Genomic DNA, 25,952 nt, shown 5'->3' with positions numbered 1-25,952 from the left:
CCGGCTCCCCGGAAGCCCGGCCTCCCTCGCGAACCCCTCCGCGCGGCCGCCCTCACCCCGGGCTCACCAGGGGTCCGGGGCCATCGCGCTGTCTCCGCCCGCCTTCGGACACTTCCTGCTCGCGGCAGCTGACTACGGCGGCCCGCGCGGCTCACACCCCGCGGTTCGGCCCGGGCGCGACCGGAACCTGCCGTTTCCCCCCGGTGCGTGTGAGCTGCGGCCTCCAAGGTAGGGAAGCCACTCCCCCCAGCAACCCTTAGGTCGGCGCGAACAGCCCGGCGCAATTAAAATAAAACTTTTGGACAAAAATCGAAGCATTTTCCCGGGAAGGTGGAAGCATCTCAAGCCCTCCGGCAGTTACCCGAAGTTGCAACCCGCTTCAGACAAAAAACACACAAAAACTGGACTGTGGGCATAGTTGCACAGCTGTGTACATTTACTAAACCTCAGAGTGAATTTTATACGTAAAGTTATACCTCAATAAAACTTAAAAAAAAAAAAATTTGTTAATCCTGCTTCAAACAAAGGACCCAAAGAATGGCAATTATAGATTGTCTTATAGCACCCTTCCCTAAATGACACTCGGTGATTGGTTATGCGGTTACGAAAAGAGTCCGTCGGGGGAAACGTGCAGCCAGTGCCCCTAAATTTTCAGGGAAATTGGAAGGAAAAGGAGCCCTCTCTGCTTTCGCAGCGGGAGCTCAGGGCTCAGCAGCCGAGAGCGAGCGCGGGCCTGAGCCCGGCGCGCATGCGCGCGTCCGTTACCATACCGACCAGGAGACGCTGCGCGGCCCGAGGCAGAGAGAGGGAGCGCCTGGTGTCCAGGGAATGGAGAACCAAATTCCTCCCAAGGCCGAGGTGGCCGAGGTGGCCGAGGTGGCCGAGCTGGAGCTTGAGGCCGCGATCGGCTTCAATGGTGAGGCCTCGAACGTGTCTGGGCGGGGGGTTGCAAGCCCTGGGGACGAGTAGCGCAAACAGGGACCGTGGGACACCGGGTGGCACCTGGAAGGCAGCGGGACCCTGGCAAGGGCCAAATTCTCTCCCGCCCCCAAGGCCCTGGGGAATCACATCCTCGCCCCAGACCTCAAAGACCGGGATGGTTTCACAGCACCTAAGAGGGACAAGTGCCTGCTCACGGGACCGAAGCATGAGTAAGGGTGGTCGTAACCCATCTCCCCCTGGTCAGCTCTGCCCTGGCCCTGTGACCCCGCCAGCCCCCGCAGCTGCCCGCCCCTGGGTAACCGCGGGATGGCTGAGTCCTGTTCGGCCCCTGGGCACAACTACTAGAACCCCAGCTGATGTGCCCATGAGAATGAGCTGGGGACCGAACGTGGCAGTGAGCAGCCGTTTTAGGGGATGATCTTGTCCTCTAACCTGAGAAGGACCCTAACACTGAGGGTGTCAGGGAAGGCTGTGGAGGCGGGGAGATGCTTCTGTCCTGGAGGCCTGGCGGTTCTGCTCACACCTTATTTATGACTGCCTGATAGTTTGAACATGAAGGGGGGTAATGCTCTTTGTTTTTGTGTGTGAAGGAAGGAAACAAGCGCGTTACATTTAGAAAAAGCAAACTTTTTTTTTTTAAGTGTGTTGTGCTGCCGGAAAGTTTTAAAATTGTAATATTGCACACCAGAACTGTCAATGGCTAAAGCTTTAGGCACATTCTGGAACCTAGAGCTTGACTCTTCGTGTTAGTTTAACAGTCTCTTATAGATAGTGGGCACTTCTTAGTACATCTGAGATATCGGCCATCTTTAGAGCCGGTGGCAAGGTCATTGGTAAAGGAAGTGAGTGACCGCTGCTGAGTGCAGGGGGTCAGTGCAGAACCTCGAACACAGCGTTCTGCAACTGAATTCATGATGTTTTGTGGAGCTCTAAGAGTAAATATATGGGGGCGACCTGGTGGCTCAGTTAGTTAAGCCTCCTACATTGGCTCACATCATGATTTATTTCCGGGTTCGTGAGTTCGAGCCGCCGTACCCGGCTCTGCAATGCCGGTGCTGGGTCTGCTGGGGATTCTCTCTCTCTCCTTCTGTCTCTCTCTTTAGCTAAAATAAACTTTAAACATTAAAAAAAAAAGTTATAAAAAGAGAGTAAATAGATGGTACATTATATTCCAGTGCCTTCCATGGCCATTACTGGTTATCTTGGCCTTTTAAAATGGCCCAAATTAATGGAATTATTTTTACTTTGCTGGTTTTGTGACAATTTATATTATATTCTTTCCTGTAGTCAAATACACATTTATCTAGAACCACTATATGCCAAATAGTATGCTATGTTCTGAGCATACAGGGATAAATCCATAGCCACACTTAAGAAGAAGAGTTTAGGAAACTGGAAAAATACAGTGAAGCCCAAAGAAAAATCAGCCATCGTTACATTTTGCAAAGATAGTGCTGTTAAAGGTTTGGTGTGATCCTTTCAAATATATATTTACATATAAACTTTTTAAAATTTTTTTTCATTTTCATTTTTTATTCTTTTACATTTATTCATTTTTGAGAACCAGAGCACCAGCGAGGGAGGGGCACAGAGAGAAAGGGAGACACAGAATCGGAAGCAGGCTCCAGGCTCTGAGCTGTCAGCACAGAGCCCAACGCAGGGCTTGAACTCCCGAACGGCAAGATCATGACCTGACCTGAAGTGGGATGCTTAGCCAACTGAGCCACCCAGGTGCCCCTTTTTAAAAACAATTTTTAATGTTTATTTTATTTTTGAGAATGATGCAGGGGGAGAGGGGAAGAGAGAGAGAGAGAGAGGGAGACACAGAATCCAAAACAGTCTCTAGGCTCCCAGCCCAACACAGGGCTCGAACTCACGAACGACAAGATCACGACCTGAGCTGAAGTCAGTGTTTAACTGACTGAGCCACCCAGGCACCCCTAAGCCTTTTTTAAATGAACGGGGGCTCATACTGTATAATTTTAGACTTTTTTTTTTCTACTTAACTCCACTTAACACTATGCCATGTACATTTTCCCTTAGCACAGAGCTTGAGTGGGGGAGGGACAGAGAGAGAGAGGGAGAAACAGACTCCAAAGTGGGCTCCAGGCGCTGAGCTGTTAGCAGAGAGCCTGACGCAGGGCTCGAACCCATGAACTGTGAGATCATGACCTGAGCCGAAGTCCAAAGCTTAACCAACTGAGCCACTCAGGTGCTCCTGTGCAGGGGTTACTATAGGGCTCTTTTATTTTTATCATAAAATAGTGCAACAGAAATTTAGAATGCCATAATAAATACCAAGTATTGCACACAGGATTAGCAAGTTTTGATACTGTTTCTTATTTGAGTTTTCTTATTTGAGTTAATTTTTTTGAGTTTATGTCTTTTCTTTATTTTGAGAGACAGAGAGACAGAGGCAGAATCCCAAGCAGGCTCTGTGCTAATAGCACAGAGCCTGATGTGGGGCTCAATCCAACAAACCGTGAGATCGTGACCTGAGCCAAAATCAAGAGTCAAGCTCAACTGACTCAGCCACCCGGGCGCCCCTTGAGTTAATATTTTTGAGAAAAAAAACACACATTTTAAGTCCTCTCTTCTATCACACTATCCTATCCTTTCTCCCTCTGTAGAGACAACCACTACCCTGAAGTTAATATGTACCCTTCCCAGCCATGCTTTCAAAGTTTATGGTGTGTGTAAAATATTAAATATGCTATCTATAAATAATTTATACTGTAAATGTGCAAGTTTTTATATTTTATAGAAATGGTTTCATCCTGCACACATTCTGAAGCCTGCTTTTTTTTCCACCCAGCATTTATGCAATCTTCTCATGTCGATTAATTTAACTCCGCTACTCCCTTGTGTAAATACACCAACATTAGTTATCTATCCCCCGTAGATGGTCTTTTAATTTATTTGCAACTTTCTGCTACTACAAGGCTGCAAGGCTGCAGTGAACACCTTTGTAGTGGCCTGTAGACAGAATTGCAAGTATTTCTCTAGGTCACGTACCAAAGAGTGGAACACCTGGGTCCTAGGGTGTGTGCGTGCTCAACCATTCTGAACGTGGCTGTGTTGTTTTCCAAAGCTATTCCCCGAAGTACCTTCCCACAACGCAGTTGTATGAGCGTTTCCTTTTGTTCACATCACCGCTAATGCTTGCTATTATCGGCCTTTTTAATTTTAGCTGTTATGATGGAAATGAAACAGTGTCTCATTTGGGATGCAGTGCTCATTACTTTGATGGCTATAGTTTCACATGTTTATTGTTTTTGTTTTTTTTTTTTTAATTTCCTCCTTCCTACATTGCCTGTTCATAGCCTTTGCTCATTTTTCCATTGGAGCAGTTTGTGCTTTCTTATTTGTTTGTGGTAGCTCTTTGTATGTTCTGGATATAATCCTTATCTATTACGTGCATTGCAAACATCTTCTCCTGGTTTGGGTTTTTCTTTTCATTTTGTCATTTGTCATCAGAAGTCTTAGGTTCTTAACATAACTGGATGACTACGGTGGCCTTCTCTGTTAGGATTTGCTCTCTTTGTGGCACGTTTAAGAAGTCATCTCCTACAACTTGTGTACACACGAAGTCTTGTTTGTCACAGTTAGGTCCTCGATCTACCTATTGTACTGTTTGCGGATGGTGTGAGGTAGGATCTGATTTTGCTTTTTCCATATGGATAGTCAAATGATTGCTTATTAGGTAACTGCAATTGAAAATGTATATATGAACATGCAGAGGGAGCATAGGACAAGCTGAGGGTAAAGCATAAACTAGCATACCCATGCCCCACCCCCCTCCCCCCAGGTGGGATGTGTGTCCCCCGCAGGTAGGATGTGTGACATTCCTGGCTGCCCAAGAACAAAGGAGAAGACAGACAACAAATGGTTAAACTGATAGAGTCACTGTCGGTTTACAAATATCTTAGTACAACTGCAAGAAAAGGGCAATCTAGGGGCACCTGGGTGGCTCAGTCAGTTAAGCATCCAACTTCAGCTCAGTGAAGTTCGGTCAGTGAGTTCAAGCCCCGCCTTGGGCTCTGTGCTGACAGCTCAGAGCCTGCAGCCTGCTTTGGATTCTGTGTGCCCCCCCCCCCCAATGCATCGCCCACTCTGCTCTGTCTCTCAAAAATAAATCAATGTTTTTTAAAAATTAGGGGGAAAAAAAGGGGGCAATCTTATCAATAGCCTAATGTCCAGGAACTCCCTACTGTCTTAAGGATAGTGTTTTGCTCGAGTGAAAACCAACCTTGGCCTGACAATAGCTAGGCCTCCAGTACCCTGTGAGTCTTTTTCGCATGTGGAAATCCCTTTAAGAAACGTCCTCTTGACTTTACCTCCCCCAACACCATGGTATATAACCAGTCATTCTTCACAGCCCCAGTGCAGCTCTTCCTGCCACAGGTCCTGTCCCCGTGCTTTAACAAAATCGTCTTTTTTGCCCCAAAGACGTCTTCAAGAATTCTTTCTTGGCTGTCAGCTCCGAACCCCACCATCACCCCAAAACCTCATCAGACAGATCACCCCCAAAGACAGAAACCTTAGGCTTTGGAGAACTTACGACAGGAAAAAGGAACAATCTCAAGTAAAGCGAAAGAAATCATTTAGTCAATAAATACATTTGACAATTTGAGCAAAAGAAAAAAAAAAGAAAGAAAGAAAAATCTGTGATCTATTTAGCTACTGGAATCACATTCTGTACCAAAATAAATTCTAGAGGGAGTTAAATGTAAAAGATGAATTCATTAAAAGATGAGAACATGATATTAATAAATATTTATGACTCTTTTGATGGAGTAGGAGATAGCCATAGAATGGTTTTAAAATACCCTGGAATAAATGTACTAAGAAATGTGTGAGATCTTTAGGGAGAAAAATCGAAAATGGAAGCCCTAAAAGGAGATTTCGTAGAAAAACATATCCTGTTTTTAGAAAGGAGATTGAATGTATTATTATAAAAATTATTTTTCCTTAATCTATACATTTAATACCATGACACCAAAAATGATTTTTAACTAATCAAGTTGACTTTACGGTTTGTACCGTAAAATAGTATCAAGCCTAGCCCCCCAAATTCTGGCCAAAATTGAGTGATAAGGGAGGACCTCTCTTTCACAATAAAGCATGTTGCAAAGGTTTATAGTTGGGGTGATGGTTCTTGCCCCAGAGCTGGAGGATGGGGTCTCACTGCGAGAGGTCTGGGCTTCCTTAGAGCGAGCTCCTGGTGGTGACTCGGAACCAAATTATCTTTACTTTGTGGGCAGTGGAGGCAGTGAATTCATGTTCGTACTGTGCTTCCCACTCACCCAGACTGGCTGTTGGTATTTCCTGCTTCTCAGGATTCCAAGAATTGGCCTTATTCTCCAGAGTGAGGTTCCTGGACCACCACCAGCATCTCCTGAGAACTTGTCAGAAATTCAGAACCTCAAGGAGCACCTGGGTGGCTCAGTGGGTTCAGCGTCTGGGTTCAGCGTCTGACTTCAGCTCAGGTCATGATCTCGCGGTTTGTGGGTTTCAGCCCCGCATCGGGCTCTGTGCTGACAGCTCAAAGCCTGGAGTCTGCTTCAGATTCTGTGTCTCCCTCTCTCTCTGTCCTCCCCCGCTTGCACTCTGTCTCTCTCTCTCAGAAATAAATAAACATTAAAAAAAAAAAAGATAAAAAAAAAAAAAAAAGAAATTCAGAACCTCAGCTCCCCTTCCAGACCTGAAGTCTGCATTTTAACCAGATCCCCTGGCAATTTTATGCATTGAAGTCTGAGAAGTGGTATACTAGACCGACCTTGTCAGTGGAATAAAATTACATATATGACTACCCCCCCACCAACCCACTTGTTTTAGTTGATCTCAGATTTTTTTTTTATTTCAAAATTTGTATTCAATTTTGTTTTATTTTTTTTTATGTTTATTTATTTTTGAGAGAGAGAGACAGGCAGACAGACAGAGCGCAAGCAGGGGAGGGCAGAGAGAGAGGGAGACACAGAATCCAAAGCAGGCTCCAGGCTCCGAGCTGTTAGCACAGAGCCCAACGCGGGGCTTGAACTCACAAACCGTGAGATCGTGACCTGAGCCAAAGTCGGACTCTCAACTGACTGAGCCACCCGGGCACCACTGTATCAAAAAAATATATATATATACATGTACATGTATATATACATATGTACATATATATATGTATATAACATTTGTATATACATATGTATGTATACATATGTATATATACGTGTGTATATGTATGTATATACATATATAGGCTACTTGTGCACCTAATTATTATTTTTTTAAAAATTACTATTATTATTTTTAAGTAAGCTCCACACCCAACACAGGGCTTGAATTCAGAGAGATCAAGAGTCACACACTGTTCTCACTGAGCCAGCCAGGCACCCCTAATTATCACCACCTTTATTTTTTCTTTCTTTCTTCCTTTAATCATTACTATTTTTAATCTCTCTCTTCTAGGACACGTGCCCACTGGTCTGAAATGCCATCCTGACCAGGAACATTTGATTTTCCCCCTGGGCTGCACAGTCCTGATCCAGGCAATAAATACTCAGGAACAGAACTTCCTGCACGGCCACAGTAACAACGTCTCCTGTGTGGCCATCTCCAAGAGTGGGCTGTACCTTGCCTCCGGGCAAGTCACATTCATGGGTTTCAAGGTGAATGAACTGAAAAAATAGTTCCTTGTAAATCGATACAGAGGTGACTCCCTAGAACCCACCCCCCCCAACTTCAGGGCAGCTCTGTGATGGTCCCTGGTTTCCCCTCTTCTTCCTCATGGCCTCCTCTTTGAGCTCATTTTTATTCCCTCCGGCTGAGAGTAAGCACTCTGGTGTTTACACCTGACTCCACAGAGAGTGGACTGATAATGCTCAGGAACAAAAAGTCCCTGCTTAATTTATTTATTTAAAAAGTTTTTTTAATGCTTATTTATTTTTGAGAGAGAGACAGATAGAGCTTGAGTGGGGGAATGGCAGAGAGAGAGGGAAACAGAATCCGAAGCAGGCTCCAGGCTTCCAGCTGTCAGCACAGAGCCTGATGCAGGGCTCGAACTCATGAACCATGAGATCATGCCCTGAGCTGAAGTCAGATGCTCAACCAACTGAGCCACCCAAGTGCCCCTTTGCTTAATTAATAAATTTTTTTAAATATTTTTTTAATGTTTATTTATTTTGAGAGAGAGAGAGAGAACAAGTGTGCGAGCAGGGGAGGGGCGGAGAGAGAGAATCCCAAGCAGGCTCCACGTTGTCAGCACAGAGCCTGATGAGGGGCTCGACCCCAGAACAGTGAGATCATGACCTGAGCCAAAGTCGGACACTCAACCGACTCAGCCACCCAGGCTCCCCCTCTGCTTAATTTAGAATGGTTTCCTCCCTCTTGCCCTTAATGTTTGTGAGACGCAGTCCGATCTCCAGAAAAGTGCTCTTACTGATTGTTTTCCACCAAGAGAGGTAGCTCTGTGCTGAGACTCTTCTGAAGCTGGTCTGCGATCTGACAGTGTCTTCTCGCCCCCAGGCAGATATCATCTTGTGGGATTATAAGCAAAGGGAGCTGATTGCCCGGCTGTCACTTCACAAGGGCAAAATCGAAGCACTGGCCTTTTCACCAAATGATTTGTACTTGGTATCACTAGGAGGCCCAGACGACGGAAGGTAATGAACTCAATACGTTTACTTATTTTTCACCGGGCATATTTCTAGTTCTGTCATCCTCTCTCTCCCCTCCGAGGTTCTCTGTCGGCCTGTCCACATTCATGTGTGTGTCTTATATGAAAAGCCTACGGGGAAAATACGGTAGTGCAACACTTCTCGACCTTAGCTGCATGCTGAAGGCCACTGGGGAGCTTTAGAAAATCACTGATGCCTGGGGGGGCTCATTCAGTTGAGAATCCGGTTTTGGCTCAGGTCATGATCTCACGGTTCGTGAATTTGAGCCCCCGAGTCGGGCTCCGTGACGACAGCGTGGAGCCTGCTTGGGATTCTCTCCCTCTCTCCCTCCCTCTCTGTGACTCCCTTGCTCTCTCTGTCTCTCTCTCTCAAAGTAAATAAATAAACTTAAAAGAATTTTTTTCAAGTTTCAAACAAGGTTATATTAGTTTCAGGTGCACAAAACAATGATTCAACAATTCTAGGCATTACTCAGTGGTCATCGAGATAGATGGACTTTTGAGGTGGACTTCTATCTATCTCTACCTTCTCCCCACCCACCTCCCCTCTGGCAACCATCAGTCTGTTGTCAGTACTTAAGAGTCTGTTTTGTGTGTGTGTGTGTGTGTGTGTGTGTGTGTTTTCTACATTCGTTTGTTAATTTCCACATGTGAGTGAAATCATACAGTAATTGTGTTTCTCTGACTTATTTCACTTAGCATCATACCCTCTAGTTCCATCCGTGTTGTTGCAAACGGCAAGATTTCATTCTTTTTGGTGGCTGAGGAATGTTCTTATATATCCCCCGTCTTTTTTGTGCATTCATTTGTTGATGGACGCTTGGATTGCTTCCATATCTTGGCTATTATAAATAATGCTACAGTAATAATATCTATCTTTTTGAATTAGCGTTTTCATTTTCTTTGGGTAACTACCCAGGAGTGAAATTACTGGATCATAGGGTAGTTCTATTTTTAATTTTTTTTTGGAGAACCTCCCTACTGTTTTCCACAGTGGCCACACCAGTTTGCATTCCCACCAACAGTGCACGAGGGTGCCTTTCTCTCCACATCTGTGCCAACATTTGTTGTTTCTTATGTTTTTGATTATAGCCATTCTGACAGGTGTGAGGTGATATCTCATTATGGTTTTGATGCGCATTTTCCTGATGTTGAGTGACGTTGAACATTGTTCATGTGTTTGTTGGCCATCTTTTTTTTTTTAATTTTTTTTTTTAACATTTATTTATTTTTGAGACAGAGAGAGACAGAGCATGAACGGGGGAGGGTCAGAGAGAGGGAGACACACAGAATCTGAAACAGGCTCCAGGCTCTGAGCTGTCAGCACAGAGCCCGACGTGGGGCTCGAACTCACGGACCGTGAGATCATGACCTGAGCCGAAGTCGGACACTCAACCGACTGAGCCACCCAGGCGCCCCTGTTGGCCATCTTTATGTCTTCTTTGGAAAAATATCTATTCAGATTCTCTGCCCATTTGTAAATTTGTTTTTGTTGTTGTTGTTGTTGTTGTTTTGGTGTTGAGTTGTATAAATTTTTTATATATTTGGACCCCTTACTGGATACGTCATTTGCAAATACCTTCTTCCATTCAGTAGGTTGCTTTGTTGTTTTGTTGATGGTTTCACTGTGCAAAAGCTTTTTGCTTTGGTGCTTTAGTCCCAATAGTTTTAATTGTGCTTTTATTTCCTTGCTAGAGAAGACAGATCTAGAAAAATGTTTCCATGGTCGCTGTCAAAGAGACTATTGCCTGTGTTTTCTTCTAGGAAGGAGTTTTATGGTTTCAGGCCTCACAGTTAGGTCTTTAATATATTTTGAATTTATTTTTGCGCATGGCGTAAGAAGGTGGTCCGGTTTCGTTCTTTCGCGTGTCGCGTAGCTGTCCGGTTTTCCCAGCACCATTTGTTGAAGAGACTGTCTTTTATCCGTTGTGTATTCTTGCTTCCTTTATCATAGGTTAATTGAGAGAGAGAATCCCAAGCAGGCTCCATACCGTCACCATAGAGCCCAACGAGGGGCTCGAACTCACAAACTGGGAGGTAACAACCTGAACCGAAACCAAGAGTTTCATAAAGTTTTAGGGCATTTTTAAACACTCCAAGAAGAGACCCTACACCCGCTAGCAGTCACTCCCCGTTCCCGCTCCCCCACTACCCTCTCAGCCCCAGGCAACCACTGATCCACTTTCTGTCTCCAGAGATTTGCCCGTTCTCCGTGTTTCACATGAATGGGATAATATAATATATGGCCTTTTGTAGCTGATTTTTTTTATTAAGCATAATGTTTTCAAGGTCCATCCATGCTGTGGCATGTGTCGATCTTTCACTCTCTTTATTGTCAAATAATATTCCATTGTATTATTTTCTTCACATTTTCTTCATCCATCAGTGGATGGAGCTTTGTTTATTTTGTTTTATTTTTTTATGTTTATTTATTTTTGAGAGAGGGACAGAGAGGGTCTTTTGAGAGAGGGTGACAGGGGGAGGGGCAGAGACAGTGGAAGCCACAGAATACAAAGCAGGCTCCAGACTCCGAGCTGTCAGCACAGAGCCTGATGTGGGGCTCGAACTCACGAACCGTGAGATCATGACCCAGGCTGAAGTCGGACGCTTAGCTGACTGAACCACTCAGTCGCTCCTAGTGGATGGGGCTTTGGGTCTTCCCCACTTTTGGACTATTGGTAATAATGCTGCTATGAAGATTCATGTACAAGATTTGATGTAGATGTATGTTTTCATTTATTTTAGGTATGATGTACTTGGTTTTAAGAGTCTTTTTGGAGAAGATTACCTGCTTATCATGATAACTTTTTGACTTTTTAAGTGATATTTCTCTCGAGTTTTCCACTTCAGATGGTATCTGTCGATTTCCTACCAAGAAAAAAAATTATGGCTCTTACACCACCTCCTACCTCCTCATTCCTACCAATCTTGGTTATACCTTGATTTTAGAGCGCCTGTGATAATAACCTTCTACATGTAGAAAATTTGGGAAGCATAGCTAGACATACTTTTGCGTTAACAGAGTTTGTAACGTTAGCCTTCTTTTTCTTTAATATTTTGATTCCGGTGTTCCCCAGCATTTTTAGTATTATTGTCTGAACACATTCAGTTTAGGACTAAGTTGTGTGATTACACCCAGAAAGAAGGAGCTGGGATCCAAAGCGGCGCTTCTCACAGTGTGGTCCCCAGACCAGCAACATCGACATCACCGGGGACCTTTTAGAAAAGCGAGACCTCAGGCCCCACCCCAGACCTGCTGAATCAGAAGCTCTCGGGGTGAGTCCCGGCAGCCTCTGTCTGAACAAGCCCTCCAAGTGATTCTGATGTACATTCAAGTTTGGGAACAGTGCCTTATGTCATCTGTCCTCTTCATCGCATTATTCTGTTCTGGAATACTTCTCCTAGGAACTTTTGTTTTACATGAGACAGATGGGTGGTAAACGTTTATGCCTTGGCTATCTGCAAATGTCTTTTTTTTTTAATGTTTATTTTTGACAGAAAGAGAGAGTGTGAGCAGGGAAGGGGCAGAGACAGAGAGGGAGACACAGAATCTGAAGCAAGCTCCAGGCTTTGGGTTGTCAGCACAGAGCCCGATGTAGGGCTCGAACTCATGAACCGTGAGATCACGGCCTGAGCTGCAGTCGGATGCTTCCAGGCGCCCCTGGAAATGTCTTTATTTTAGCATCAGACTTGACTGATGGGATCACTGGTTTCTAGCCTCGTCACCATCTTCCGTCAAAACATTTTCAGTGTCACCCGCTAATCTTCTAATATCCAGCGTGATGGAGGAGACATCTAGTGGGGGAAGGGGGTCAATTCTTTTGATCCTTTGTAAGTAACCTTTTTTTTTTTCCTTTCTAGAACCACTAAAAAATAATAATAATAAATAAAAATACATAAAATTTAAAAAAAAAAAAAAAAAAAGAAAACAAAAAACTGTTTCTTACCGTGAGAGCCTGTCTTCCCCTGACTTTTTCGGTCCCTCTCGTTTTGGCAGTGTGGTGGTGTGGAACATAGCCAAGAGAGAAGCCATCTGCGGTAGCCCGGCGGCCGGCCTCAACGTGGGGAATGCCACGACAGTGATCTTCTCGAGGTGCCGAGACGAGATGTTCGTTACCGCCGGAAAGTACGCGTCTGCGGTCGGCGTTTTCAGAACTCGTAAACGGCTGCGTTTGCTTGTGCAGAAAGCACGGCCGCTCGAGTTTGGGGGGGAACATAGTATTCGTCCCAGCAAATTCCCTTCCGTCGTAAATTTGCGTGACGCTGCAGTCCTTAAACATCCTTTGAACTGAAAGTCTTTCAGATACCAGTTAGTTGAGCATTCCGTGCTTCCTCCTGAGAAGGGTCTGCTTTCCCGCTGAATTGATTTCAGGTTCCGGTTACTTGTCACTGATAACACACGCCCTACGATGCATGCTCCCAGGGGAATGTGCCGGAATGCACAGATTGGCTTACAGGTTGACGTTTCTTAGCACCTGCTCTCGAGTTAGGCCTCCTGAAAGGAGAGTTTGCGAATGAACCGTGCCAGGAGCCCTCAGGTGTTTGATTTTTAGCCACGTGAGATCATTTCCAGCAGTGACAGCTTGTCACCAGCCAATGGGGACCAAGCCAGAGGCCAGCATCTGTCTAACAGAAGAAGTTAATTTACAGATTCACCAACAGGGCCCTGCTTGGAGTTTGAGGTGAAGTCCGCACAAAAGCATCCTCTCTAATGTGGTGTGTCAGTTCAGAGGTCAAAAAGCTGTCGGGCGCCTGGGTGGCTCAGTTGGTTAAGCGTCGGACTTCGGCTCAGGTCACGATCTTGCGGTTCGTGAGTTCGAGCCCCGCGTGGGGCTCTGCACTGACAGCTCGGAGCCTGGAGCCTGCTTCAGATTCTGTGTCTCCCTCTCTCTGCCCCTCCCCTGCTCATGCTCTGTCTCTCTCTCAAAAATAAACAACCATTAAAAAAAGAAAAAAAAAGCTCCGAACGTGGTGGGGTCGAGGTACCTGTTGGGCGGGACTATCTCTTTCAACCCCTCTGTCGGCTCCCATCTGTGACGTCACTGGCTACCTTTCCAGCCAGATCAAAGAAGTGGTCCTGCCCTACCTCTCAGCCATTTCCAGTCCCCACCCTGGGGTATGCAGCCTGCCTTTGTTCCGGGGTAATTATGTGTGTGCACGCGTTTACTTCCTGGCCATGAAACTGGCTGGCCGAATGGAAGCCAGCCCCTAGGGAGCAAATCTCACTAGGAGAGCGCCCTGAGCCTGAAGCAGCTGCCCGTGTCCTACCCCTGTCTTCAGAGGCGACTCACCGTCACGCAGGGCTTCTTCGTTGGGGTCCTTGTTTCCTGAGGGTCCAGCTGCTGGCGTCCATGGACACCCTTACTCCAGGAGCCGAAACTTGAATTGAAGCTCCTTTCCCCCCTTCCCCTCCCCCTCGTCCTTCCTTCCCCTGCCCCTCCTTCCCCTCCGTCCTCCTCCTTACCCCCCCATCCTCCCCTCCACCTTTCTCCCTCTCCCCGTTTCTCCCTGTCCCCCTCCTCCCCCTTCCCCTCCCTCTCTCCCTGCCCTGCAAATGAAAAATATATATATATTTTTTTAAGTTTATTTATTTATTTTCAGAGAGACAGAGACACCTGAGAGGGGAAGGGGCAGAGAGAGAGGGAGAAAGAGAGAGAGACTCCGAAGCAGGCTCTGCACTGTCAGTGGGGCTCAAACTCACGAACCATGAGATCATGACCTGAGCCTAAATCGAGGGTGGGAGGCTTACCGACTGAGCCACCCGGGTGCCACCCCCGCCCCACCCCCAGCAAATTTTTTAAGGACAATCTGTATTGTAGGTCTGCTTTGGTTGCATGTGACAGAGATAGCCGAGAACAAGTAAGGACTCCTGCGTTAAGATTTCCGGTATGGCACCCATGATATCCTCCATGATGGTCCCTATTTCAGATACGCCACTATATCATCCCTCATGAGAGATCCTGCAAATTCCAATTTGACGTCCAAGTGACATCTACCAGGAAGGCCACGGAAAAGCTGATTTTTTTTTTTTTAATTTTGAAAGTACGCAAAATATGTATTGGAACAAGAAATAGATTTGTATTCAAATAAGAAAGTATTCAAAATACTTCTAGGGGCGCCTGGGTGGCTCAGTTGGTTAAGCGTCTGACTTCGGCTCAGGTCACGATCTCGCGGTCCGTGGGTTCGAGCCCCGCGTCGGGCTCTGGGCTGACCGCTCGGAGCCTGGAGCCCGTTTCGGATTCTGTGTCTCCCTCTCTCTGACCCTGCCCCGTTCATGCTCTGTCTCTCTCTGTCTCAAAAATAAATAAACATAAAAAAAAATGTTTTAAACAAAATACTTCTTAAGCGCTTACTATGTGCCTAACTCTGGAAGCTAAAAAAAAAAAGGAAAGCTGAACTTGATCTATTTTTATTTTTTTATTTTTTTATTTTTATTTTCTTTTAAGGTTGACTTAAGTAATCTCTACACCCAATGTGCGGCTCAAATTCACAACCCTGAGATCAAGAGTCACATGCTGTACTGATGCGGCCAGTCAGGCGCCCTGATCCATCTTTTTTTTTTTTTTTTTTTAATGCTTGTTTATTTTTGAGAGAGAGAGAGAGAGAGAGAGACTGAGTGTGAGTAGGGGAGAGGCAGAGAGAGAAAGGGGGACACAGAATCTGAAGCAGGCTCCAGGCTCCAAGCTGTCAGCACAGAGCCCGATGAGGGACCCAAGCTCACGAATTATGACATCGTGACCTGAGCTAAAGGCGGACACTCAACCGACAGAGCCACCCAGGTGCCCCCACCCCCGATCAATCTATTCTTAAATTAATCTTTTCTGCCTTCAACTGTTAGCTTCAGCTCTGATGTTGACCACAATATGTTTCTACAGTTACAAATTCAGATTAGCTCAGTATGTAATGAGTAAATGCCAGTTATATGCCAAATCTTGTGTCAGGTACTGATTTCGTTTGGCCTTTGGTTACTTAGTCTCCTTTCTCATGAAGACAGGATTCTCCCTAATGAAGTACTTGGTCTTGAAAATATTTCCTCACAACTGCAGACCTTGAAAGAAACATACTTAGTGGGGCGCCTGGGTGGCTCAGCCGGTTAAACATTCGACTCTTGATTTTGGCTCAGGTCATGATCTCACGGTTCGTGGGATCAAGCCCCGCGTCAGGCTCTATGCTGACCACGTGGAGCCTGCTTGGGATTCCCTCTGTCTGCCCCTTCCCTGCTCTCTCTCTCTCTCTCTTTCTCTCTCTCTCAAAAATAAATAAACAAAATTTTTTTTAATACATAAACTTAAAAAAAAAGAAACATACTTAGGGAACTCTGGTTTGCCCTCTCTTTTTACTTTACTTTATTTATTTATTTTGAGAGAGAAAGCATGAACAGAGCAGAGAGAGAGAAAGAGAATCCCAAGCAGGCCTTGCACTAGGAACCCAGAAGAGGCTCAAACCCACGAACCACAATATCACGACCTGATCTGCAATCAGGAATCAGACGCTGAACCGACCGAGCCGCCCAGGAGCCCCTGGTTTGCTCTTCATTTGTTTAGTTTTTGGCATTTCTGTTTGCTCTCACTGCAGTGGACAGAGCGCTCACTGGGTATGAATCCTTGCTCTGCTGGTGTTCGGGCTCTGCGTTTTCTCATTCGGACAGCGGCAGGATCCGAAAAACTACTCAGAGGGTGGCTGGAAGGGTCGAGTGGAAGATTTTAAGGAGAACCCTGGGCCTAGCAAACCCTCAGCAATACCCCGTTCTGTCCCCCTTAGCTGCCTCTTCAGGGGGAATACAGAAAACAGAGAAGATATGAAGAGGCTGTTACATGGGTATCCATTTGCTTGGGTTTCTCTTCCACAGTGGGACAATTCGAGTATGGGAACTGGATCTCCCAAATAGAAAAATCTGGCCAACGGAGTGCCAGACCGGTCAGATGAAAAGAATAGTCATGTGTATTACAGTAAGTATGACTTTTAAGTGTTACTGTCTGTAACCATTGGTACAAATTCCAAGGGGTGTGTGCATGTGTGCGTGTGCGTGTGTGTGTGTGTGTGTGTGTGTGTGTGTGTGCCAGCTCACATGCACACATACGTAAGTGTGTGTACCTTGGGCTGGGGGTAGGCAGGTGAGATCTGGACATAAGGGATGCTGATTAAGGAAGCACAGGTGAGGGAGAGACTCACTGCCCAGACACAGCTCCGGGAAGGTCTCGTTTTACCGGGACTGGGGCTTCCATCAGACCCCAGAAACCCGCCTCACCTAGACAGAAACCGTGTGGCCAGGAGGCATTCAGAGGCCGCAGCACACTCCCATGCCACTATTTCTTGTTTCCACCACTGGAAATAAAGTCCCCAACAGTGACACTCATGGTTGAAACACAGTCTCTTCTATAAAGAGGAATTATTCCTATGTTTTTAATGTGGACGCATACGTTCACACAGATAACTCCCTTCCCCATGGACTGACTTCTCTTTAGGTAATGCGTCCTCATTTTATACAGACAGACTTTGGAAAATATGAGATAAAGCAAATACACATTCTCTTTGGAGGAGCAAACCTTCATCCCAGGAGCCCTACAGAGGCATCTCCGGAATCGGAGCTGGCGGGATATCTACGCATGTGGATCTGACACCAGACACTATAGGCTTCCCCTGGAAATGCACAGGCTAACTGGACTCACATATTTCCTCCATTTCTGAGTCTGGCCCTAATTCTGCCCCCCACCCCCCCACCCCCCTGAGGCTGTTCTTACCCATCTTAGAGTCTGCAGAAATTGAAGTAGCCGTGAGCACCTTTGGAGGTCTTTATGGGGCCTCAGAGAAAGTTCGTCCCATCCCTGATCAGGGCCCACGGGCATCGCTGAGAAAAAAACACCGGTCTTTATGTCCCTCCTCCTCTCTGATCAGATTGCCGTCGATGATAGCTTTTTCTACCTTGGTACCACAACTGGAGATATTCTGAAAATGAACCCAAGGACCAAGCTGCTGGCAGACACTGGGCCTGCGAAGGACAAATTCAGCCTGGTGAGTAGAGACCCCCAGAGTCTGCTCTGCCCTGCTCTTTTCCGGTGATTTCCTCCCTCCACTGGTAGCACAGACCTACATTAAGAGTCTGCGTTCAAAAGAAAAAGTGTATGTTGTACCCAAGGCCACGCCTAAATTTGCAAGGTGCATAAACTTCTTCCCTGAGCAAACGTATTTGTCAGCATCCTCAGTTAGGGAATCAGACCTTCCAAGCACAGGGCCTGCGGCTCTGTGATTTATTACCACGTTGCTGCCAACATTTCGACAACCCTGTTACCATATATAAGAGAAATGTGCTTTTTGATCTATAATACCACATATAGACATGCATGTGCATGTAATTTTTTTTCCCAATCTAATAACTAGTCTTAGATTTTAACTCCAGCCAGCACCGTAAGTCATAAGCAAGACCTAGAGGTTGTCGATTTTAAAAAAATTTTTTAAAACATTTATTTATTTTTGAGAGACAGAGAGAGACAGAATATGAGCAGGGGAGGGGCAGAGAGAGAGGGAGACACGAGAATTCGCAACAGGCTGCAGGCTCCGAGCTGTCAGCACAGCGGGGCTCGAACTCACCAATCGCAAGATCACGACCTGAGCAGAAGTTGGACGCTTAACCGACTGAGCCACCCAGGCGCCCCTAGAAGCTGTCGATTTTTGTATTTGCAGGGTTCCTAACAATTCTGGCTGAAAGTCCAGAAAGACTTTGATATCTAAACCAAAATAAAATATAATGCGATCAAAGGAGAGTTTCACAGAGTAAGTGCGGCTGTTTTCGGTACCCCCAGAAAGTTACAAGGGCTGTTTCCACTAATCTTTGCATTTGAGAGCAGATGGTCCTAACTAAGCTTAGATACTTATCCACTCAGCAGATATTCCCGAGAAGACTTGGAATCCTGTACCATGTTCTGGGAAGATGTTAGGGTTTTCTTAATCATGCAGCCATTTAATAATACTCAAGTTTTGTTGTTTTGTTTTGTTTTTTAATAATACCCAAGTTTTTAAGGACATGCCTAAGAGTGAGAAAGCTGTAGTATGGGTAGAGAAGGGTTTAGAAATAACGCCACAGGAGATCGAGACGTAGTCTCGATAATGTTGTCCAAGTTATTTTTAGGAGGCAGATTCCAGTATGTTAAACAGATAAAAGCCAAAGCAGATCAGTTCAAGGAGAGCAAGGCTCAGAACCCTGCTGTTTCCAACTCCTGAGATACTGCCAGAGGGCCCCATAAAACGTGTGAAAAGTACTGATCTGGATATTTTTTGCACCCTCCTCCCCCAGCACTTGGGATCTAACCACATCCCCCCCCCAAAAAAAAATTGTTGGCCGTCTTCATGTTTCTCAAGCTTTTGGTACCTACGTGCCTTGCATAGTGCACTGTGGATGGTTTACTCCTAACCATTTAAGCCTGACGGTAAATTCCATAAAGAAATGATTCTAAGATGCCTCTTATACAAGTAGAAAGAAAGTAATTCTTTTTGTTTTTTATTTTAGAGAGAGAGAGAGAGCAGGGGAGGGGCAGAGAGAGAGGGAGAGGAAGAATCCCAAGCAGGCTCTCCACGCTGTCAGTACAGAGCCCCATGTGGGGCTCGATCCCACGACCCTGGTATTATGACCTGAGCCAAAAATCAAGAGTCGGATGCTCAGTCAACCGGCCGAGCCACCCAGGCATCCTGGAACTCTTACATAACTCTTACGGGATGAAGGGATAGGAAATATCACTGAACACATTTGTTTGGAATATTACGTGATCTTGGGCAGTAACCCATTTTGAAAATCTACTTAGGGGCATCTGGGTGGCTCAATCAGTTAGGTATCTGACTTTGGCTTGGGTCATGATCTTCAGCCTCATGGATTCCAGCCCCATGTGGGGCTCCATGCTGACAGCTCGGAGCCTGGAGCTGCTTCGAATTCTGTGTCTCCGTCTCTGCCCCTCCTCTGCTCACGCTCGCTCTCTCTCTCTCTCTCTCAAAAATAAAGATTAAAAAATTAAAAATATAAAAAAAGAAAAAAGAAATCACACATAGGTAACTTTGAGGCCCTGTTGAACACTTTATCTCTTGCTTCCCGAAGTCCCCAGACACATGCTAAGAATATTCACTCCTGGGTCATCTCCCTGGACAACGGGCCAGGCATTTATTGACTTGTCCTCCCACAGTGTTTCTGGAACTGGGGCAGCCAGACAGGGGGAGGGGGAGCCACATAATTCTGCTCCATGCCTTCATATTCTGGAACCTTGCTTTCTCCTCTCCAACATGAAATGCTTTTTGAACCAGAACAGGCAGAACTCAACGTAACGTAACTCGAAGGGACACGATATTTGTTTTATGATAGTCAAAGTTTGTTAAGACAAGCCTGAAAAAAGTCACTAGCTGTACTATTACCGAAAGCTTTACCATGAAATATTGGTCATGCACATTTTAAAATCAGAACTTCACAGTGGGTGCTGTAAAATAACCATCCAATCTCCCCAAACGTCGAAGATGGCTTTGAGTTTAAATACGTCCTATCGTTGGTAAGGTTATATACTGCATGCTTTAGTTCACAAAATATAGTCACCAAACAATGCGGGGTTATAAGAGTTGTAAGTGTAGGAATTAAGTTCTGGGGGCACCTGGGTGGCTCAGTCGGTTGAGCGTCCGACTTCTGCTCGGGTCACGATCTCACAGTTCGTGGGTTCGGGCCCCGCGTCGGGCTCTGCGCTGACAGTGTGGAGCCCGCCTGGGATTCTCTTTCTCCTTCCCTCTCTGCCCCTCTCCCACTCACACATTCTCTCTCTCCCTCTGACACAAAATTAAATAAACATTAAAAAAAAGAATTAAATTCTGGTGAAAACACTGGCTGCTGAGGATCTAGTGTTGTGTGGCTGTCTTTCCATCTCCTGCTCTCACTCCATGTGAGTGGATGTAAAGTATTCATGTTTGATGCATTCAAAACACACAGCTGGCTTTACAGGGAGGAAGTTTGGTGAAGCGTGCTTGGTCCTTGCCGGACCGGGAAGGCTACTTCCGGCACGTAGGCTCGTTGTTGGCACTGGGCCCTTGTGTCCAGCCCAGGGGTGCATCCCAGGCGATCCCTTCATGAGCTTTCTCTAGACAACACGTGCCAGCACTGACGTAACCCCCTGGCCATCCCTCGTCCCAGGCCACACGCTGACTCTTCCCGATGAAACCATATGGCCTTTCTCTCAATGCTGTTTCTCCCCCAACAGGGAGTGTCCACCATCAAGTGCCTGAAGATGGGGGGGTTGTTGGTGGGTTCCGGAGCCGGATTGCTGGTCTTCTGTAAAAGCCCCAGCTACAAACCCATCAAGTAAGTTCCAGACTCCGTGGGGTTGGGATGGGGAAAGACCCACCAGCGGGAGGTCTGCATAAAGCCAGGGGCTGTGAGATATTGGCGAAGTCGTATCTGGTAAAAAGAGTTGCATCTTACTGTGAAAACGAGCGGTTGGAATCACAACCGATGATTTCGTTGCCGGTGAAAAGACAATAGCTCGTGTTGAATCGAGACAAAGTAGCCCCCGATGACCCAAAGGGGGATACTGCCCTTCCAATAAACACATAAATTATGATTTCACTTGATACATGGAGCCATGACGGCAGATAAGACGCGGTTATAAAGATAACCAGCCAATAACCTCAAATTTCAAGCTTTGAAAATTTGCGTATTCAGTAGAATTTCTGATGCCATGCATACCTATTATGTGTCAGGCACTCTGCTGGTTCGACTACTACTATTCGTTTGAGTACAAGTCTTGATACAAATAGCCAACCTTCACCAGCTCCTTCTTTGTAGTAGATACTCGGCCATGTACTCTTTATGGATTATCCAATTAAAATAAAACACGAGAAAACTTTATCCATTGTCCTTAGTAAGTGTTCATTGAGCACCTCTGTCCAAACCAGTGTGCCAGATGCTATTAAAACATAAAGTAAGATATGGTCTTTGTCCTTCCAGAACTTAGAGTCTGGTTTGGGGATAAGTTCTACACGTACGAAAAAGTCCTCGGAATACAAGATAATATGTATACACAAATCTCATAGTCCAGATAAAGTAAAACGTATTATAGATCTGTTACAAAGGACGTCAGAGAAGGGGGCCATCCCACGGGGGTAGAGGCAGAACTTGAGCGGAGTTTCAGCAAAATCAGATGGCCCTAGATGCGCCCCCTGTGGCCTCGGCACAGCCCCAGGGGAGCTACAGGATTGTAGGAAGTGCATCAGCTGTCTTGATTCGGACAGATCTGTGCCGAGCATTCACTAGGTACCCCGTGCTATTCCGGGTGTGCTTGGGGTACAGCAACGAACAAAGCAAACAGAAATGAAGGGAAAAGTCCCTGCTCTCATGGAGCTGACGTTGCGGCAGGAGGGAAAAAGACGGTCAGTAACACAGTAAACAAGGAATTACATCGTGTTGAAGGCTGGTGAGAACCGTGGAGACAAATGGAGTTGGAGATACAGGAAGGGGGGACTAGGGTTTGAAGAGAGAGGGGACAGGTAGCAATTTTAAATTCAGTGCCCCCCAGATAGGTCTTCTTGAGAATATATGGGGACCGGTTTTATGTTTGTGTGAAGGGGACTAAGAGAGGGAGGCTACTCCAGGGCAGCGTTGGTTAGACTCTGGATACATGGAGTGAGTATAAAAAAATGAACCCCCTAGTTTTCTAACACCCTGTTTTGAATACACAGACGTGATGTCCCCATTGTAACGAAGACGGTTAGATTCAAGGCACTTAGTACAGGGTCTGTGCTGTGTAAGCCTCCAAACTAACCTTGTGTGACAGGATAGCCTCCCCTTGGACGCGGTGACTTCTACCTCCTTGGGTTTTCGTGGGTTAAGAAAGTAGCTCCCGTGAGAAGTCAGGAAAGTATTATGATGAAGCAGACTGCCGGAGTTCAGGGACCCCTGGCCTCGCCCCGCATAGCCCTGGCCTTCACCTTGTCTTCTAGGGAGCCCACATGCCAACAGCCAGTATTTCTATTGGCTGCCCTCCATGGCCTCATGTACATGACCTCCATTATCTCTAATCCTCACTGAGACCCCGCAGAGGAGAAATTACTCTGCGGTTGAATGGACTGAGGCCCGGGGATTTCTGGCGATGTATCCAGAGTCGCAGAGCTCTATCTAGTTAGGGAAGAATCCGGCATGTGACTTGGGGTCAATCCTTTCTTCATTAACCGTTCTGCATCCCACCAACAAACGGATCTTTGTGAAACACTGCATTTCCCACGCTGATCCCTTGCACAAGAACCCCTGTTACATTCTGATTGTTAAAACTAAATCAGTTGCAGAGCATGATTGGGTTTTTAGGGCCTCATTCATTTTTCTACTCTTTTTTTTTTTAAGTTCATACTTGTTAAACATTTGGGAAACAGAAGGATCTGAAATGTGGAAGAAGAGAAAACAGTCCCTGAAAGTTCTGGTGAAGATAGTCACCGTGAACATCTTGTTATTTCTCCTGGTCTGCGTTCTTCGCACACATTTTGAAATAATTGTACTTATTTTGTGTATGAAATTCTATTTTCTGGTTTATTTTTACTTAAGGCGAGCATCATCAACATTTTCAATATTACTGTTTTTTAAAAAACTGTGGTAAAATATACATATACTCCATAAAGTTTTCAACATGGCTTTACTGGCTAGGCAAATGGCTTTGAGAAGTTGCCGTCCCATAGACGATTTAACCATTCCGTTATTATTAAATAGTTCCAACTTTTTTCTCTTTTCATTAAGGTTATAATAACATCCTTTGACATCAAGGCTTCTCCCCTCCCCCAGTTTTAGGATTATTTCCCAGAAATGGCATTCATAAAGTATTCGACTGCCATGGTGGTTTGTGCGCATTGCCTGCCTGGAATGTTCCCTCTATCCAGATCCTGCCAGTGTTTCGCAACCCATTTTAGACTCTCTGTCGCTGAGCAAGCCCCCTCCCCTGCCCCCGACTATCATAAACCATGCTGGCCTCTCCCTCTGCTGACCGTGGGCGCCCAATATTGTGAGTCACTCCTGCCTCTCCGATCGCGTCACCTCCCTGAAGTTATGTCCCAGGTCATATGCGTGATTTGTATCCTCTGTAGTAAATGCTCCCTGATTGAGTGACTCTACCTTCTTGCTTCTCCTGAAAGGAAAATCCAGTTACAAGGTGGCATCACTTCTATCACCCTTCGAGGGGAAGGACACCACTTTTTTGTAGGAACGGAAGAATCCCACATTTATCGGGTCAACTTCACGGATTTCAAAGAGACTCTCATTGCAACCTGTCACTTTGAAGCTGTCCAGGACGTTGTCTTTCCATTGTAAGTAGAAGAGCAAAGGACTTTTGCTCCTAACATCAATGAAAACAAGCAATTGTAATTTAATATCATTAATTACAGTAATAATTATAAATATAATACTGGTATTTTCTTATTCTTTAATAAGAATTCTTAACAATAATTATTTCTATTACCTTCACCACGTCGCTACATTTGTTTTCACAATTGAAATTTGGGCTTCTTTTGAATGTTGGCTTTTCTAATAAGCCCATCAGGGAAACATTTCTGTTTTCGCAATGCTGTCTGGAGAAACCTTAGTAGTGCCTTTTTTCAAACTTCTTTCAACTGGGTCTTTTAGATTGGGCATACTTAATGGTGGTGGCCTCAGGAGGTCTCCTGGACCTCTTGGTGATCTTCTGGATTTCTTGGTAAATCCCACACAAAACAAGTGAAACAAACAACCATTAGCAGCTGTGACATCAAAAAAAAGTCGTTTGCCATGATTTGCTTTTGAAATACATTTTGTCTCTGGCAACATTCATCCCACAAAGCTGATCAGATAGGTTTTGCTCTGACCTTCCTCAGCATGAACTTGAATTTGCAAAACTCAAAATCGTTGCTCACGATCATGAAATGTGCTTTGGGTTCCCTGAGTCCTTGAAAGTGGGTTCTTCTAAATGTTTCTAAGAGTGAAAATGGCTCGTGCTTCCTACCAGGGGGATCTTTTTGGAAAACTGGTTAGTCAGGGGCGCCTGGGTGGCTCAGTCAGTTAAGCATCTGACTTCAGCTCAAGTCATGATCTCCCGGTTTGTGGGTTTGAGCCCCACATTCATGGGTTGGAGCCCCACATTGGGCTCTGTCATGACAGCTGCTTCGGAGCCTGGAGCCTGCTTCGGATTCTGTGTCTCCCTCTCTCTCTGCCCCTTGCAGATCGATCTCTCTCTCTCTCTCTCTCAAAAATAAACATTTAAAAATTTTTAAAAATTAAAAAAAAAATAAAACTGATTGGTCATTTTCTTTCCATCTCACTGTTTTCCTCTTTTTTCTAAGGAGCTTGGTAGAATCAATTGGTAAAAATTATTTGGCCCCTGGGGCCTTTTATAAGAGCAGATTTTCAACTATCTTTTCGAATACAGGATTTGTAACTCTTCTTTTTCTCCCCACCTCCTTTTTTTTTTAAACAGCTTTATTGAAATATAATTCACCTACCATAAAGTTGACCCATTTAGAGTGTGCAGTTCAGTCATTTTTGCGTATTACAGAGTTGTGCAACCATCACCATAATCTAATTGTAGAACGTTGCATTATCCCCAAAAGAAACCTATTAAGAGTCACTACCCTCTTCCTGCTTTGCTCCCTCCCCCCTCCCCCCGCCAAGCTGTGGAGAAAACTGAGCCGAGAGGAAGGACGTGGGGTAAATGAGCATCATGTAAGGGAACACATGCTTCCTCTCCTTGCTGATTCATCTGTGTTAATGTACATTGTTTTCAGCTGCTATTACTTTGTACGCCAAAGCATTGATATATTGGGGGAAAATATGTAGGAACCAAAGCAACTTCTGCAATATTCTGCTATCACGTGCCTCTTTGCCAATTGCATGTGAGCTAATACACATTACAGAAACATGCATCGTAGCAAAAGAAACTGTCTCTTTTTTTCAACCTATTGGTATCATTTAATTTTAGGTAAGTCTTGGTCTTCCGTAGAATTCGATCTGTTCGTACTTATTTATGTCAAATGAGTTTATAGATAATTTTCTATTTAACAAAGTTTCTTTTTTTCTTGTTTACTTTTCTTGTCTTTTGCTGTGTGGCCATCATGTTTTTCGGTCCTCCCTTCTCCTCCCCTGCTCCCCATGACTTGGAAACTATTCACTTTGTTTTTATTCACTTAGTGATTTACCCTTGAATTTCTAATATAAATTATTTTTCTTTCAAACACTAGAGTTAACCAACATTTATATCATATTTTCCAAAGGAGCAAGAGTCTCGGCATATTTTATTTCCCTCTCACCGTCTCTGATGATAACATTGTTTAGAATTAGACTCAGATTATATAGTTATTATCTTTTACAAATAAT

The 25,952-nt window shown here is 45.2% G+C and overlaps 2 protein-coding genes across 3 annotated transcripts in view; one reads left to right on the top strand and one right to left on the bottom strand.

Moving 5' to 3' along the window:
- Positions 1-197, bottom strand: part of STX8 (syntaxin 8) — a 254,100-nt gene extending 253,903 nt beyond the window's left edge. The window contains exon 1 of one of the 2 annotated variants that reach the window (XM_053892661.1): positions 68-197. In XM_053892661.1, coding sequence (XP_053748636.1) covers positions 68-84 — 17 coding nt within the window. In that variant the 5' untranslated portion in view covers positions 85-197. The remainder of the gene's footprint in view (positions 1-67) is intronic. The other variant, XM_019413453.2, reaches the window with a different exon arrangement.
- Positions 198-782: 585 nt separating this feature from the next.
- The window catches only part of CFAP52 (cilia and flagella associated protein 52), a 43,257-nt gene continuing 18,087 nt past the window's right edge, over positions 783-25,952 (top strand). Inside the window, exons 1-8 of the mRNA XM_019413451.2 lie at positions 783-916; positions 7,402-7,601; positions 8,458-8,594; positions 12,606-12,734; positions 16,458-16,557; positions 17,504-17,620; positions 20,830-20,930; positions 23,744-23,914. Coding sequence (XP_019268996.1) covers positions 829-916; positions 7,402-7,601; positions 8,458-8,594; positions 12,606-12,734; positions 16,458-16,557; positions 17,504-17,620; positions 20,830-20,930; positions 23,744-23,914 — 1,043 coding nt within the window. The 5' untranslated portion in view covers positions 783-828. The remainder of the gene's footprint in view (positions 917-7,401; positions 7,602-8,457; positions 8,595-12,605; positions 12,735-16,457; positions 16,558-17,503; positions 17,621-20,829; positions 20,931-23,743; positions 23,915-25,952) is intronic.

This window comes from Panthera pardus, unplaced genomic scaffold (genome assembly GCF_024362965.1).
Source record: "Panthera pardus isolate Hobbes unplaced genomic scaffold, ASM2436296v1 HiC_scaffold_3, whole genome shotgun sequence".
NCBI lineage: Eukaryota > Metazoa > Chordata > Mammalia > Carnivora > Felidae > Panthera > Panthera pardus.
This window is presented reverse-complemented; position numbering and strand designations above follow the sequence as displayed.